General features: G+C 52.6%; 1 protein-coding gene across 2 annotated transcripts in view; it reads right to left on the reverse strand.

Annotated features, from left to right (window-relative positions):
* The window catches only part of MAP2K6 (mitogen-activated protein kinase kinase 6), a 94,084-nt gene extending 82,735 nt beyond the window's left edge, over window positions 1-11,349 (reverse strand). For both annotated transcript variants that reach the window (XM_082272526.1, XM_082272525.1), the window contains exon 1: window positions 11,077-11,349. In XM_082272526.1, coding sequence (XP_082128652.1) covers window positions 11,077-11,095 — 19 coding nt within the window. In that variant the 5' untranslated portion in view covers window positions 11,096-11,349. The remainder of the gene's footprint in view (window positions 1-11,076) is intronic.
* Window positions 11,350-12,291: the final 942 nt, after the last annotated feature.

Below are 12,291 nucleotides of genomic sequence, written 5' to 3' on the forward strand. Positions count from 1 at the left end.
ACCAACAATGGGGCACCATCCCTCCCAATGACACCAACAATGGGGAACCATCCCTCCCAATGACACCAACAATGGGGAACCATCCCTCCCAATGACACCAACAATGGGGAACCATCCCTCCCAATGACACCAACAATTGGGCACCATGCCTCCCAATGACACAAACAATTGGGCACCATGCCTCCCAATGACCCCAACAATGGGGCACCATCCCTCCCAATGACACCAACAATGGGGCACCATGCCTCCCAATGACACCAACAATGGGGCACCATGCCTCCCAATGACACCAACAATTGAGCACCATGCCTCCCAATGACACCAACAATGGGGCACCATGCCTCCCAATGACACCAACAATGGGGAACCATCCCTCCCAATGACACCAACAATTGAGCACCATGCCTCCCAATGACACCAACAATGGGGCACCATGCCTCCCAATGACACCAACAATGGGGCACCATCCCTCTCAATGACACCAACAATGGGGAACCATCCCTCCCAATGACACCAACAATGGGGCCCCATGCCTCCCAATGACAGCAACAATGGGGCCCCATGCCTCCCAATGACAGCAACAATGGGGCCCCATGCCTCCCAATGACACCAACAACGGGGCACCATGCCTCCCAATGACACCAACAATGGGGCACCATGCCTCCCAATGACACCAACAATGGGGCACTATCCCTCCCAATGACACCCACAATGGGGCACAAACCCTCCCAATGACACCAATTTAGTGTAAATATAAATCTGCTATTCCATCCAATACTCCCCCCCCCCCCCCCCAGACTGTCAATGCTGCTGTCCCCCCTCTGGTCCTTCATCCAGAAGGGGGCGCTCTAATACAGGAGTTTTACAGGCCAGATCCTCGGGTGAAAAAGCCTAAAAAAGAAAAGTAACGCAGCCGCCACATTGAATGATTGCTAAAAGCTACACCCCCCCACATCAATAGCCGCTCGCCCGCCCCTACACCCCCCCACACATCAATAGCCGCTCGACTGCCCCTACAACCCCATCAATAGCCGCTTGCCCACCCCTACAACCCCCCACATCAATGGCCGCTTGCACCCCCCTACAACCCCCCACATCAATGGCCGCTTGCCCCCCCCCTACAACCTCCCACATCAATAAGTGCTCGCCCCCGCCCCTACAACCCCCCACATCAATGGCCGCTTGCACCCCCCTAAAACCCCCCACATCAATAAGTGCTCGCCCCCGCCCCTACAACCCCCCACATCAATGGCCGCTTGCCCACCCCTACATCAATAGGTGCTCGCCCGCCCCCACATCAATGGCCGCTTGCCCACCCCTACACCCCCCTACATCAATGGCCGCTCTCCCACCCCTACATCAATGGCCGCCTGCCCCTATCCCCCCCCACATCAATAGCCGCTTGCCTTCCCCTACACCCCTCCCCACATTAATATTAATAGCCATTTGCCTGTCCCTACACCCCCCCCCTACATCAATGGCCACTCGCCCACTCCTACCCCCCCCACATCAATAGCCGCTTGTCTGCCCCTACACCCCCCCACATCAGTTACCACTTGCCTTCCCCTCCCATTTTGATGCTCACCGTAGCACCGCCCACAGGCCAAGTAACATTGATACTCGCCTTAGCACCGCCCACAGGCAGGGTCACATCGCTGCCCACCGTAGCACACACCCACAGGCCAAGTCACATTGATGCTCACCAGAGAGTAAAGTGAATAAAAATCCAACATTTTGGGTTGTCCCCAGAAAAGTAATAAGGAGGGGAAATCTTCCAATGGGAACACTAGTACTGATCACCTGGGGGGGTCCCCAAGGAATTCCCTTATTTTGCAGAGATTTCCTCTCACTTCTTGTTTGGCTACGGGACAGAAGTAAAGGGAAATCTCCCCCCGCTGTTTTTCGGCATGGGGCTCCCCTCAAAATCCATACCAGACCCAAAGTGCCTGGTTTGGAACCTGGGGGGGGGGGGACCCCCCACGCTGTTTTTTTACCATTTTGGCGTGGAGTTCCCCCTCAAGATTCTCAGAGCGCAAGTCGCACCACAAGCCGGATCATCCTGATCCGACTTGTGATGCGACTTCCATTCAAATCAATGGGCTCCCATAGGGTACCTGTGGAATAAAAAAAAAAAAACGTATAATGTGGCTTAACGCTGTATAAGCAACGTTAATCAGCCATTAGCAGCGTCAAGACATTTTTACAGCTTGATGCTGCAGCTCCAGAACGCACTGGTCCTGTTTTTTTTTTTTTTTTTTGTTTTTTTTGCAGCTTAAAAACGCCTATGCCACTTGGAGCGCCTAAAAGCCCTGTGTGTGCATGAAGCCATAGAATAACATGGAGGGGTGTTTTTTTAAGATGTAAAAAAAAAAACGTCTGACGCTAACAGCAGCTGCAAAAATGCCCTGTGTGCATGGGGCCTTATTTTTACACTGTCACTTTAATTTTTATTTATTTTTTGATAATTTTTATTTGCAAACATCCCTTGTAATAAAAATAAGCATGAAAGGTCCTCTTTATGGAGAGATCTGGGGGCAAAAATACCCCAGATCTATCATTTACCTTTAAAAGAAAAAGATAAAAAAAAAAAAAAAAAACAGAAAAGAAAACAAACATGTTTTTAAAGCAAAAATAAAAGTTTACTTCCATCCTGGACCGGAAGTGATGTCATGACATCGCTCCTGTCCCCGAAGGCCATAGAGGGGATCAAAGAGCGTCTACTCGGAGGGCCTATGGGACCAGCCGGCTGCACCGTTGGGTCGTTCCACGGACTTGCTGGTTTGATATATATAATAAATCATTCTATTTACTAATGCTGAGGACTAAACACAGTCAATGTTGATTAGCAGAGTGAAGTCCCGCTTTAAGCCCCACTCACAATGGATTAGTCCTATGTGGAGGTGACGGCACTGATCGCTGCAGGTGCGCAGTTTCTGCATTCAGCCGCACAGTTCAGCTCTTTTTGCGGTACAATGTCGCTCTCGCTGCCGCGTGTTGAATAATAAAAGGTGACGTCCCCACCAACAACTCCTCAATGACTGAAAAACGGCTGTCTGACTTCCAGCTACAACCAAGGACAGCTGGCGGCGGATCTCATTCACACAGGTCAGAGGCTGTCTGCTGTATACGGCTCGTCTATGGAGCGGCAGACATCCATTCATATACAGGAGAAAATCTCAGGACCAGAACACGCACAGCATCCCTGGATAACCTGTTATGTCATCGCGTTTCAGGGGCCCGACCGTTTCGGACACAGGTGCAGGGTGCCAAATGCGCTACATATCAGATACTAGCGACATCCTCCCAGAACCGCGCCCTTCGGACACAGCTGATCACAGATCGGGGTGAAGAGCCAATCACAGTTGATCACAATGTAAACACACTTGTTGGTTATTGGCATTCCTTTCCTTGCACTGTCACAGCATCAGGTGAGGAGAGAGGCGGCAACCGGCTAGTGTGAAAGGGGACATCTGCACTGATTATCAGCCCTGCCTAACCACGTAAGTGCCCAGCAGCGCCGCCTAACCCCCGTGAATGCCCAGCAGCACCGCCTAACCCCGTGAGCGCCCAGCAGCGCCGCCTAACCCCCGTGAATGCCCAGCAGCGCCGCCTAACCCCCGTGAATGCCCAGCAGCGCCGCCTAACCCCCGTGAATGCCCAGCACCGACGCCTAACCCCCGTGAGCGCCCAGCAGCGACGCCTAACCTGTGAGTGCCCAGCAGCGCCGCCTAACCCCCGTGAATGCCCAGCAGCGCCGCCTAACCCCCGTGAATGCCCAGCAGCGCCGCCTAACCCCCGTGAATGCCCAGCACCGACGCCTAACCCCCGTGAGCGCCCAGCAGCGACGCCTAACCTGTGAGCGCCCAGCAGCGACGCCTAACCCCCGTGAATGCCCAGCAGCACCGCCTAACCCCGTGAGCGCCCAGCAGCGACGCCTAACCCCCGTGAATGCCCAGCAGCGACGCCTAACCCCCGTGAGCGCCCAGCAGCGCAGCCTAACCCCCGTGAGCGCCCAGCAGCGACGCCTAACCCCCGTGAGCGCCCAGCAGCGACGCCTAACCAGTAAGCGCCGCCTAACCTGTGAGCGCCCTGCAGCGACGCCTAACCCCCGTGAGCGCCCAGCAGCAACGCCTATCCAGTGTCCATCAGTGCCGCCTATCCAGTCAGGACAGCCAGTCCCGGGCTCCTGTGCCGCTCTCAATAAGCCCGATTAAGTTAAGACCGAAACGCAGCGTCCCGAAGAGAAAATTCCCTGCAGGATTTGATGCGGATCTCACACTAACCCCGGGGGGCAATCTCCCCCCTTCACGTTCCCTGCGACCTGATTGGTGCTCAGAGCTGGTCGCCAGGCTTCGGGGCTGCACTGAAATAGCCGTTCATAAAAAGGATGATTTAAATAGCTCTCCCGTCTGTGGGACTCTCTGCCGCCGCCATGCACGGCAACAAAGCTTGGCTGCAACCACACACTTCCAAGTCCTGTAGAATCTCTGCCAATCCACACCGAGCCCGACTGTCTGCATTGCTGAGACTGTACAAAAGTAAAACGGACCCCAAGGGGCAGGTTATTGCCCCCCCCTAACCCGTGAGCACCCATTAGCGCAGCTTATCCAGTGTCCATCAGCGGCGCCTACCCAGTGTCCATCAGCGGCGCCTACCCAGTGTCCATCAGCGGCGCCTACCCAGTGTCCATCAGCGGCGCCTACCCAGTGTCCATCAGTGAAGGAGAAAAATTACCTGTTTGCAAAATTTTATAACTGAAACTAAGAAATTTTTGTCCTTTTTTTCGTTTGTTTAGCAAAAATAAAAAGCCCAGTGGTGAATAAATATCACCAAAAGAAAGCGCTAGATATAAATTTGATATGAGTACAGTGTGGCATGACCGCGCAATTGTCAAAGTGTGAGCACAGAAAGCTGAAAATTGGCATAAGCAAGACAAGGGTAAAAGTGCCCGGTAGGCAAGTGGTTAAGCTCCGGGAGCGGAGCGAAACGTGTTGGGGGCGTGGCCTGGCTGAAGTCCAGGCTGAGACTGCCACATACTTCTCCATTAGTGGATCTGCAGCCATGGGGGGGCTTGATGGACCCCTCCTTCACTACATGTTGACGTTTGGAGCTTAGACTAGCTCCTTTCCTGGCCAGCACTCCTAGCAGTTGGGGATTGATTGGGATCCTTTAGGAACCTGAGCAGCACCCATATTTGTACATAGGATCACTATACCATACCAGCAGGATCTCACTGTAATAGACTAATGCCCCGTACACACGTGCAGATTATCTGCAGACTTTTGTCTGTAGACTTACCAAAACCATATAATATGAGGTCAAACCTAAACACTTTCAATTTGTATGCAATCCGGCAGGCCCTTGCACTACATAGAAAAGGTAAATCTGCAGACAAAAGTCTTCAGATAATCTGCACGTGTGTACGGGGCATTAGCTACTACACAGCTACTCCAGTGATCTCCATTTGCTTCCAGGTCCCATGCCTACTCACTGCCCTGCTGCATTGTCAACACAGGAGGTTGGTAGCTTGGCACATTTGCCATTTAGAGGCGGCTCTGCATTTTCTCAATGGATGCCCTGGGGTGGATTTACTAAAGGCAAATAAACTGCGCACTTTGCAAGTACAGTTGCTCTCCATTTCCCCCCAGAGCTTAGCAAATAGCTCTGATTTCCATTATCCACTCATGTACAAATTCTCTTTTTTTATTATTATTCTTGGCACCCGATTGGGTATTCTTTACAAAGTGAAGCTTCACCTCATTACATTTACTAAGGAAAATGTGTGCAAAGTGCACAGTCTGTTTGCCTTTAGTAAATTAACCCCCAAATTGTTCTCTGATTGGACGAGGTAGAGAAGTGGGGCAGTGATGTCCCACTCTTTGCCTCGTCCAATCAGAGAGCGCTTTGTATCCCACTGAGAAAATGAAAAGCATCCGGTGTTCACAATGCAGGTCAGCCACTCAGCACAGGAATTGGAAGCGAGTGGAGATCAGTGCAAGATGCTAGAGCAGAGGACTCCAAACTTTTTAAGGGGCTGTCCTTTAGGCTTTTTGGGGGCCAAACTGTGGCCAGTGAGAGTAGATAATGCCCACGCATCAGTGCCCCATCATTGGTGGAATAGTGCCACAAGGGGCCAGATAAAGGAAAGCAAAGGGCCACATCCGGCCCCCAGGCTGCAGTTTGGAGACCGCTGTTCTAGAGGGATCCCAAAGGTATGGTGTATATATATATATATATATATATATATATATATATATATATATACACACACACACACATGCATGCATGATGGACTATGCATGATAACGCCATACCAGGAATTCAGCACAGTGGTTAGCACTTCTGTATGGCAGCACTGAGGTCGCCGGATCAAATCCCAACCACGACACTACCTGCCTGGAGTCTGCATGTTCTCCCTGTGCCTGCATGGGTTTCCTCCCAAGTACTCCAGTTTCCTCCCACACTCCAAAGATATGCTGGTAGGTAAATTGGCCCAAGTATGTGTATGTATGAATGTGATTTAGGAACCTTAGACTGTAAGCTCCTTGAGGGCGGGGATTGATGTGAAAGTATATTATACATATACACACACCAGACACTTTATTAGGTACACCTTGCTAGTACCGGGTTGAACCCCCTTTTGCCTTCATTCTTCGTGGCATAGATTCAACAAGATGTTGGAAACCCCAAGGGGCAGCAGGTTACTGACCCACCACCAGGCCCCAACCCAAGCAGGCTGACCCTTGACACCCCCCCCATTTACACCCGAGCATGTTGCAACTTGGTCCCCCCCCCCCCATTTACACCCAAGCATTTTGTAACTTGGTCCCCCCCCCCCCCATTTACACCCAAGCATTTTGTAACTTGGTCCCCCCCCCCCCCCCCCCATTTCCCTACACACAACACTCAACGTCAAAAAACCTGTTCTTTCCTATTGCGGCCGTTCACAGCTCAGTTGCTCGCAGTGTGAAAAATGTGTCTTTTTTTTTGGGGGGGGGGGGGGTTGTTGCATGTTTTTATCCCCATAGAAGCGCCTGTAAACGCATTCAATTTTTGCATCTGAACTGTTCCCCTCCAAAACTAAACACCTTAGCATGCATGTGCAAAACATTTCGAGGTCACGCATCTATGCACCAAAAAAAAATTTCCAAACCGCCTAAACAAAGCAAAAGTTGGTCATGAATAAGGCACTTCGCGCAGCACTGAAGGCATGCAGAGCGCCCCCCCCAATCCGATGTCGGCTGCAGCAGTCAGGACGGCCAGTCCCGGGCTCCTGTGCCGCTCTCAATAAGCCTGATTAAGTTAAAAACGAAACGCAGCGTCCCGAAGAGAAAAATTCCCTGCAGGATTTGATGCTGATCTCACACTAACCCCCGGGGCAAACTCCCCCCTTTCACGTTCCCTGCGACCTGATTGGTGCTCAGAGCCGGTCGCCAGGCCTCGGGGCTGCACTGAAATAGCCGTTCATAAAAAAGGACGATTTAAATAGCTCTCCCGTCTGCAGGACTCTCTGCCGCTGCCGCCGTGCACGACAACAAAGCTTGGCTGCGCCGCACACTCCTGTAAAATCTCTGCCAATCCACACCGAGCCCGACTGTGCAAAAGGCAAAAAAAAGAACTCTGTAATCCCAGATGAGGAATGCGGAACGTCAATGCACGGCTCACAGGCATTTCTCCACTTTCAGCAACTGTGCAAGCCGAGCGACCCAGCAAAGCCTCAGCCGCATCCCACCGGCCTGCAGGCTTGTTTTTTTTTTGTATCCCTGCAAAACAGATGTCGACTGTATTTTTTTTTTTTTTTTTATGGAAGACGCAAAGTTGCAAACTTTTAAAACAAATAGTTAATGCAAAACCGGGCAAAAGGTTAAAGAAATGCAAACCGTAGCTGTGCCGGTCGCCTGCAACCCAGAGGCGTGCAAAGCCTAAAAAACGTACGCAGATCTAACGCTGCACACAACTTTCCTGCAGGCTGCGTACCCCGATTCTGCAGCAAACTCCGCCCAAATGCATGCAAAGTAATTCCCCTGCAGACTGCGTCACACCACATGTGCACCAACTTTTCTAGTAGTTTTGTGTGGTGCAGAAGATGCATCCTCTGCAGTTCTACGTTCGTTATCCCCGCCCCTGCAGACTGCACGCAAAATAGTTTGAGCAAAACTTAAACTGATGCAAAACGTGCGCAACCTGCAGAGCAAATATAGGAAAATCATCTGCAATCTGCAGGAAAGAAAGATTGATGCAAACTGGTGCAAAACGTTTACTTTTGCACACCCCAAGCAACCCGCATGGTGGAAAACATGAGCTTATGCCGGCTGCGTGCAATCTGCAAGAAAGGGATGCAATCAAGTTGGTGCAAAATGTGAGCCAAAGCAGACCAAGCGCAACCAGAAGAAACAAAATCCGAACGGCGCAAAAATCCTACCGGCCTCCATGCACAAGTATGGCATCCGTTTGCCCCCGGTTATTGCACTCGATGCAACCATTTCACAAACTTTTAAGGCAGACCAGCATATTGCAGCTGCAAATGATGGAATCTGCTTACTTTTGCATGCTTTTTATTGCACCCCTGGCCGTCATTTATAGTGCATCTAGTTACCCCAGGTTACTGCACTTCATGCAACCACTGCAAGATCTTTTTAAGGAGGATCTAAAAATCACAGCTGCAAATGATGGAAGCTGCAAACTTTTGCACCCTTGGCGGTGCAGCTCCCCCAGGCTCAGGTTGCAGGAGTGGGGCAGCTCCCCCCAAGGCTCAGGTTGCAGGGGTGTTGCAGCTCACCCAACCCCCCAGGCTCCGGTTGCAGGGTGGTGCAGATCCCCCACAGGCTAAGGTTGCATTGTGGTGCAGCTCCCCCCCCAGGCTCAGGTTGCACGGTGGTGCAGATCCCCCCCAGGCTCAGGTTGCACGGTGGTGCAGATCCCCCCCAGGCTCAGGTTGCACGGTGGTGCAGATCCCCCCCCCCAGGCTTAGGTTGCAGGGTGGTGCAGATCCCCCCCAGGCTCAGGTTGCAGGGTGGTGCAGATCCCCCCCAGGCTCAGGTTGCAGGGTGGTGCAGATCTCCCCCCCCCCCCAAGGCTCAGGTTGCACAGTGGTGCAGACCCCCCCCCCGGGCTCAGGTTGCACGGTGGTGCAGCTCCCCCTCCCAGGCTCAGGTTGCACGGTGGTGCAGCTCTTCCTCCCAGGCTCAGGTTGCACGGTGGTGCAGATCCCCCCCCCAGGCTCAGGTTGCACGGTGGTGCAGATCCCCCCCCCAGGCTCAGGTTGCACGGTGGTGCAGATCCCCCCCCAGGCTCAGGATGCACGGTGGTGCAGATCCCCCCCAGGCTCAGGATGCACGGTGGTGCAGATCCCCCCAGGCTCAGGATGCATGGTGGTGCAGATCCCCCCCCCCCCAGGCTCAGGATGCAGGGTGGTGCAGATCCCCCCCCCCAGGCTCAGGATGCAGGGTGGTGCAGATCCCCCCCAGGCTCAGGTTGCAGGGTGGTGCAGATCCCCCCCAGGCTCAGGTTGCAGGGTGGTGCAGATCCCCCTCAGGCTCAGGTTGCAGGGTGGTGCAGGTCCCCCCCAGGCTCAGGTTGCAGGGTGGTGCAGGTCCCCCCCAGGCTCAGGTTGCAGGGTGGTGCAGGTCCCCCCCAGGCTCAGGTTGCAGGGTGGTGCAGGTCCCCCCCAGGCTCAGGTTGCAGGGTGGTGCAGGTCCCCCCCAGGCTCAGGTTGCAGGGTGGTGCAGATCCCCCCCAGGCTCAGGTTGCAGGGTGGTGCAGGTCCCCCCCAGGCTCAGGTTGCAGGGTGGTGCAGGTCCCCCCCCCCCCAGCCTCAGGTTGCAGGGTGGTGCAGATCCCCCCCAGGCTCAGGTTGCAGGGTGGTGCAGGTCCCCCCCAGGCTCAGGTTGCAGGGTGGTGCAGGTCCCCCCCAGGCTCAGGTTGCAGGGTGGTGCAGGTCCCCCCCAGGCTCAGGTTGCAGGGTGGTGCAGGTCCCCCCCAGGCTCAGGTTGCAGGGTGGTGCAGGTCCCCCCCCCAGGCTCAGGTTGCAGGGTGGTGCAGGTCCCCCCCCAGGCTCAGGTTGCAGGGTGGTGCAGATCCCCCCCCCCAGGCTCAAGATGCAGGGTGGTGCAGGTCCCCCCAGGCTCAGGTTGCAGGGTGGTGCAGGTCCCCCCCAGGCTCAGGTTGCAGGGTGGTGCAGATCCCCCCCAGGCTCAGGTTGCAGGGTGGTGCAGATCCCCCCCAGGCTCAGGTTGCAGGGTGGTGCAGATCCCCCCCCAGGCTCAGGTTGCAGGGTGGTGCAGATCCCCCCCCAGGCTCAGGTTGCAGGGTGGTGCAGATCCCCCCCCAGGCTCAGGTTGCAGGGTGGTGCAGATCCCCCCCCAGGCTCAGGTTGCAGGGTGGTGCAGATCCCCCCCCAGGCTCAGGTTGCAGGGTGGTGCAGATCCCCCCCAGGCTCAGGTTGCAGGGTGGTGCAGATCCCCCCCAGGCTCAGGTTGCAGGGTGGTGCAGATCCCCCCCAGGCTCAGGTTGCAGGGTGGTGCAGATCCCCCCCAGGCTCAGGTTGCAGGGTGGTGCAGATCCCCCCAGGCTCAGGTTGCAGGGGGGTGCAGATCCCCCCCAGGCTCAGATTGCAGGGGGGTGCAGATCCCCCCCAGGCTCAGGTTGCAAGGTGGTGCAGATCCCCCCCAGGCTCAGGTTGCAGGGTGGTGCAGATCCCCCCCAGGCTCAGGTTGCAGGGTGGTGCAGATCCCCCCAGGCTCAGGTTGCAGGGGGGTGCAGATCCCCCCCAGGCTCAGATTGCAGGGGGGTGCAGATCCCCCCCAGGCTCAGGTTGCAGGGTGGTGCAGATCCCCCCCAGGCTCAGGTTGCAGGGGGGTGCAGATCCCCCCCAGGCTCAGGTTGCAGGGTGGTGCAGGTCTCCTGGGATGGGAAGATTTGTGTTGCAGGAACTGTGCAGCCACCATACAGGAAATGCACGGAGCCCGGACCAACTTCCAGCTGCAATAGCAGGGTGACCCCGGGGCCCCCGCACCCCCCCGAGCATGCAATGTTTTTTGCATTTGCAGCACAGCATGCACCCCTCCCCCTCCTCACCTCCTTTGGCCTGATTCATTCTCCCCGGCTCCTCGGTGGGGGAGGGGTGCACACTGACTCTTCCCGGGGCGAGTTCTACAACAAAGATGTGAAGTGCCGCCTCCCCTCCTCCTCCTCCGCCGCCGCCGGGACTCCTCTGCTACGGCCGGCACGGTGCGGATCGTCCGGCTGAGCCCTCCGCTGTGTCCGCTCTGAACTCTCTCCAATCCCCGGCCTCCGCTTCTACATGATGGGCCAGGGCTGCCAGCTGAGGAGAGCCAAACTTGGGATCAGGAGCGCTGCGCGCATGCGCCAGTCCTAAGGGCCCCGCCCCGGGGCATGCCGGGAAACGTAGTCCGAGGATGGGGCGGGGTGCGGCTCAGGGCGGGGCCTAGGGCGGCCATATCTAGCCAACCTGACTCATTCTTCACTCTATTAGTTTATGGGGTTTTTTTTATTTTACTTTTATCTTTAATGTATTTTGTGTTCTATTTAACCGCTTTCATCTTATATTTTATTCTTTTATTTTAATTGTATTACTTTGTTTTATTATTTCACTTATTTATTTTATCGATTGTTTTTTAACTTTTCGTTTTATATTTTATTATTTAAATTTTTTTTTTATGTATTTTGTGTTCTATTTCACCTTCTCGTCTTATATTTTGTTCTTTTATTTGAAATTTAAGTATTTTGTTTTTTATTTTATTATTTTACTTTTAAAATATTACTTTTTATTATTTTACTTTTAAAATATTACTTTTTACTTTAAAAATATTACTTTTTTATATATTTTATCATTGATTCTATTTTAACTTTTTATTTCATATTGTATTTTTTTATTTTACTTTATTATTTATGTCTCTTTATTCTGTTTTATTTTATTCGTTTACTTTTTTTTCCTTCATTTTTATTGTTTTATTTTATTCATAATATGTTAGTGTTTTATTTTGTTTTCTAGATTTCTTTTATTTCATATTGTATTTTTTATTTTACTTTATTATTTACGTCTCTTTATTCTGTTTTATTTTATTCATTTACTTTTTTTTCCTTCATTTTTATTGTTTTATTTTGTTTTCTAGATTTCTTCTAGATTTACTTTTAAAATATTACTTTTTACTTTAAAAATATTACTTTTATATATATTTTATCATTGATTCTATTTTAACTTTTTATTTCATATTGTATTTTTTTATTTTACTTTATTATTTATGTCTCTTTATTCTGTTTTATTTTATT

The sequence above is a fragment of the Pelophylax lessonae genome (genome assembly GCF_965119305.1).
Source record: "Pelophylax lessonae genome assembly, chromosome: 11".
In the NCBI taxonomy this organism is placed as follows: Eukaryota; Metazoa; Chordata; class Amphibia; order Anura; family Ranidae; genus Pelophylax; species Pelophylax lessonae.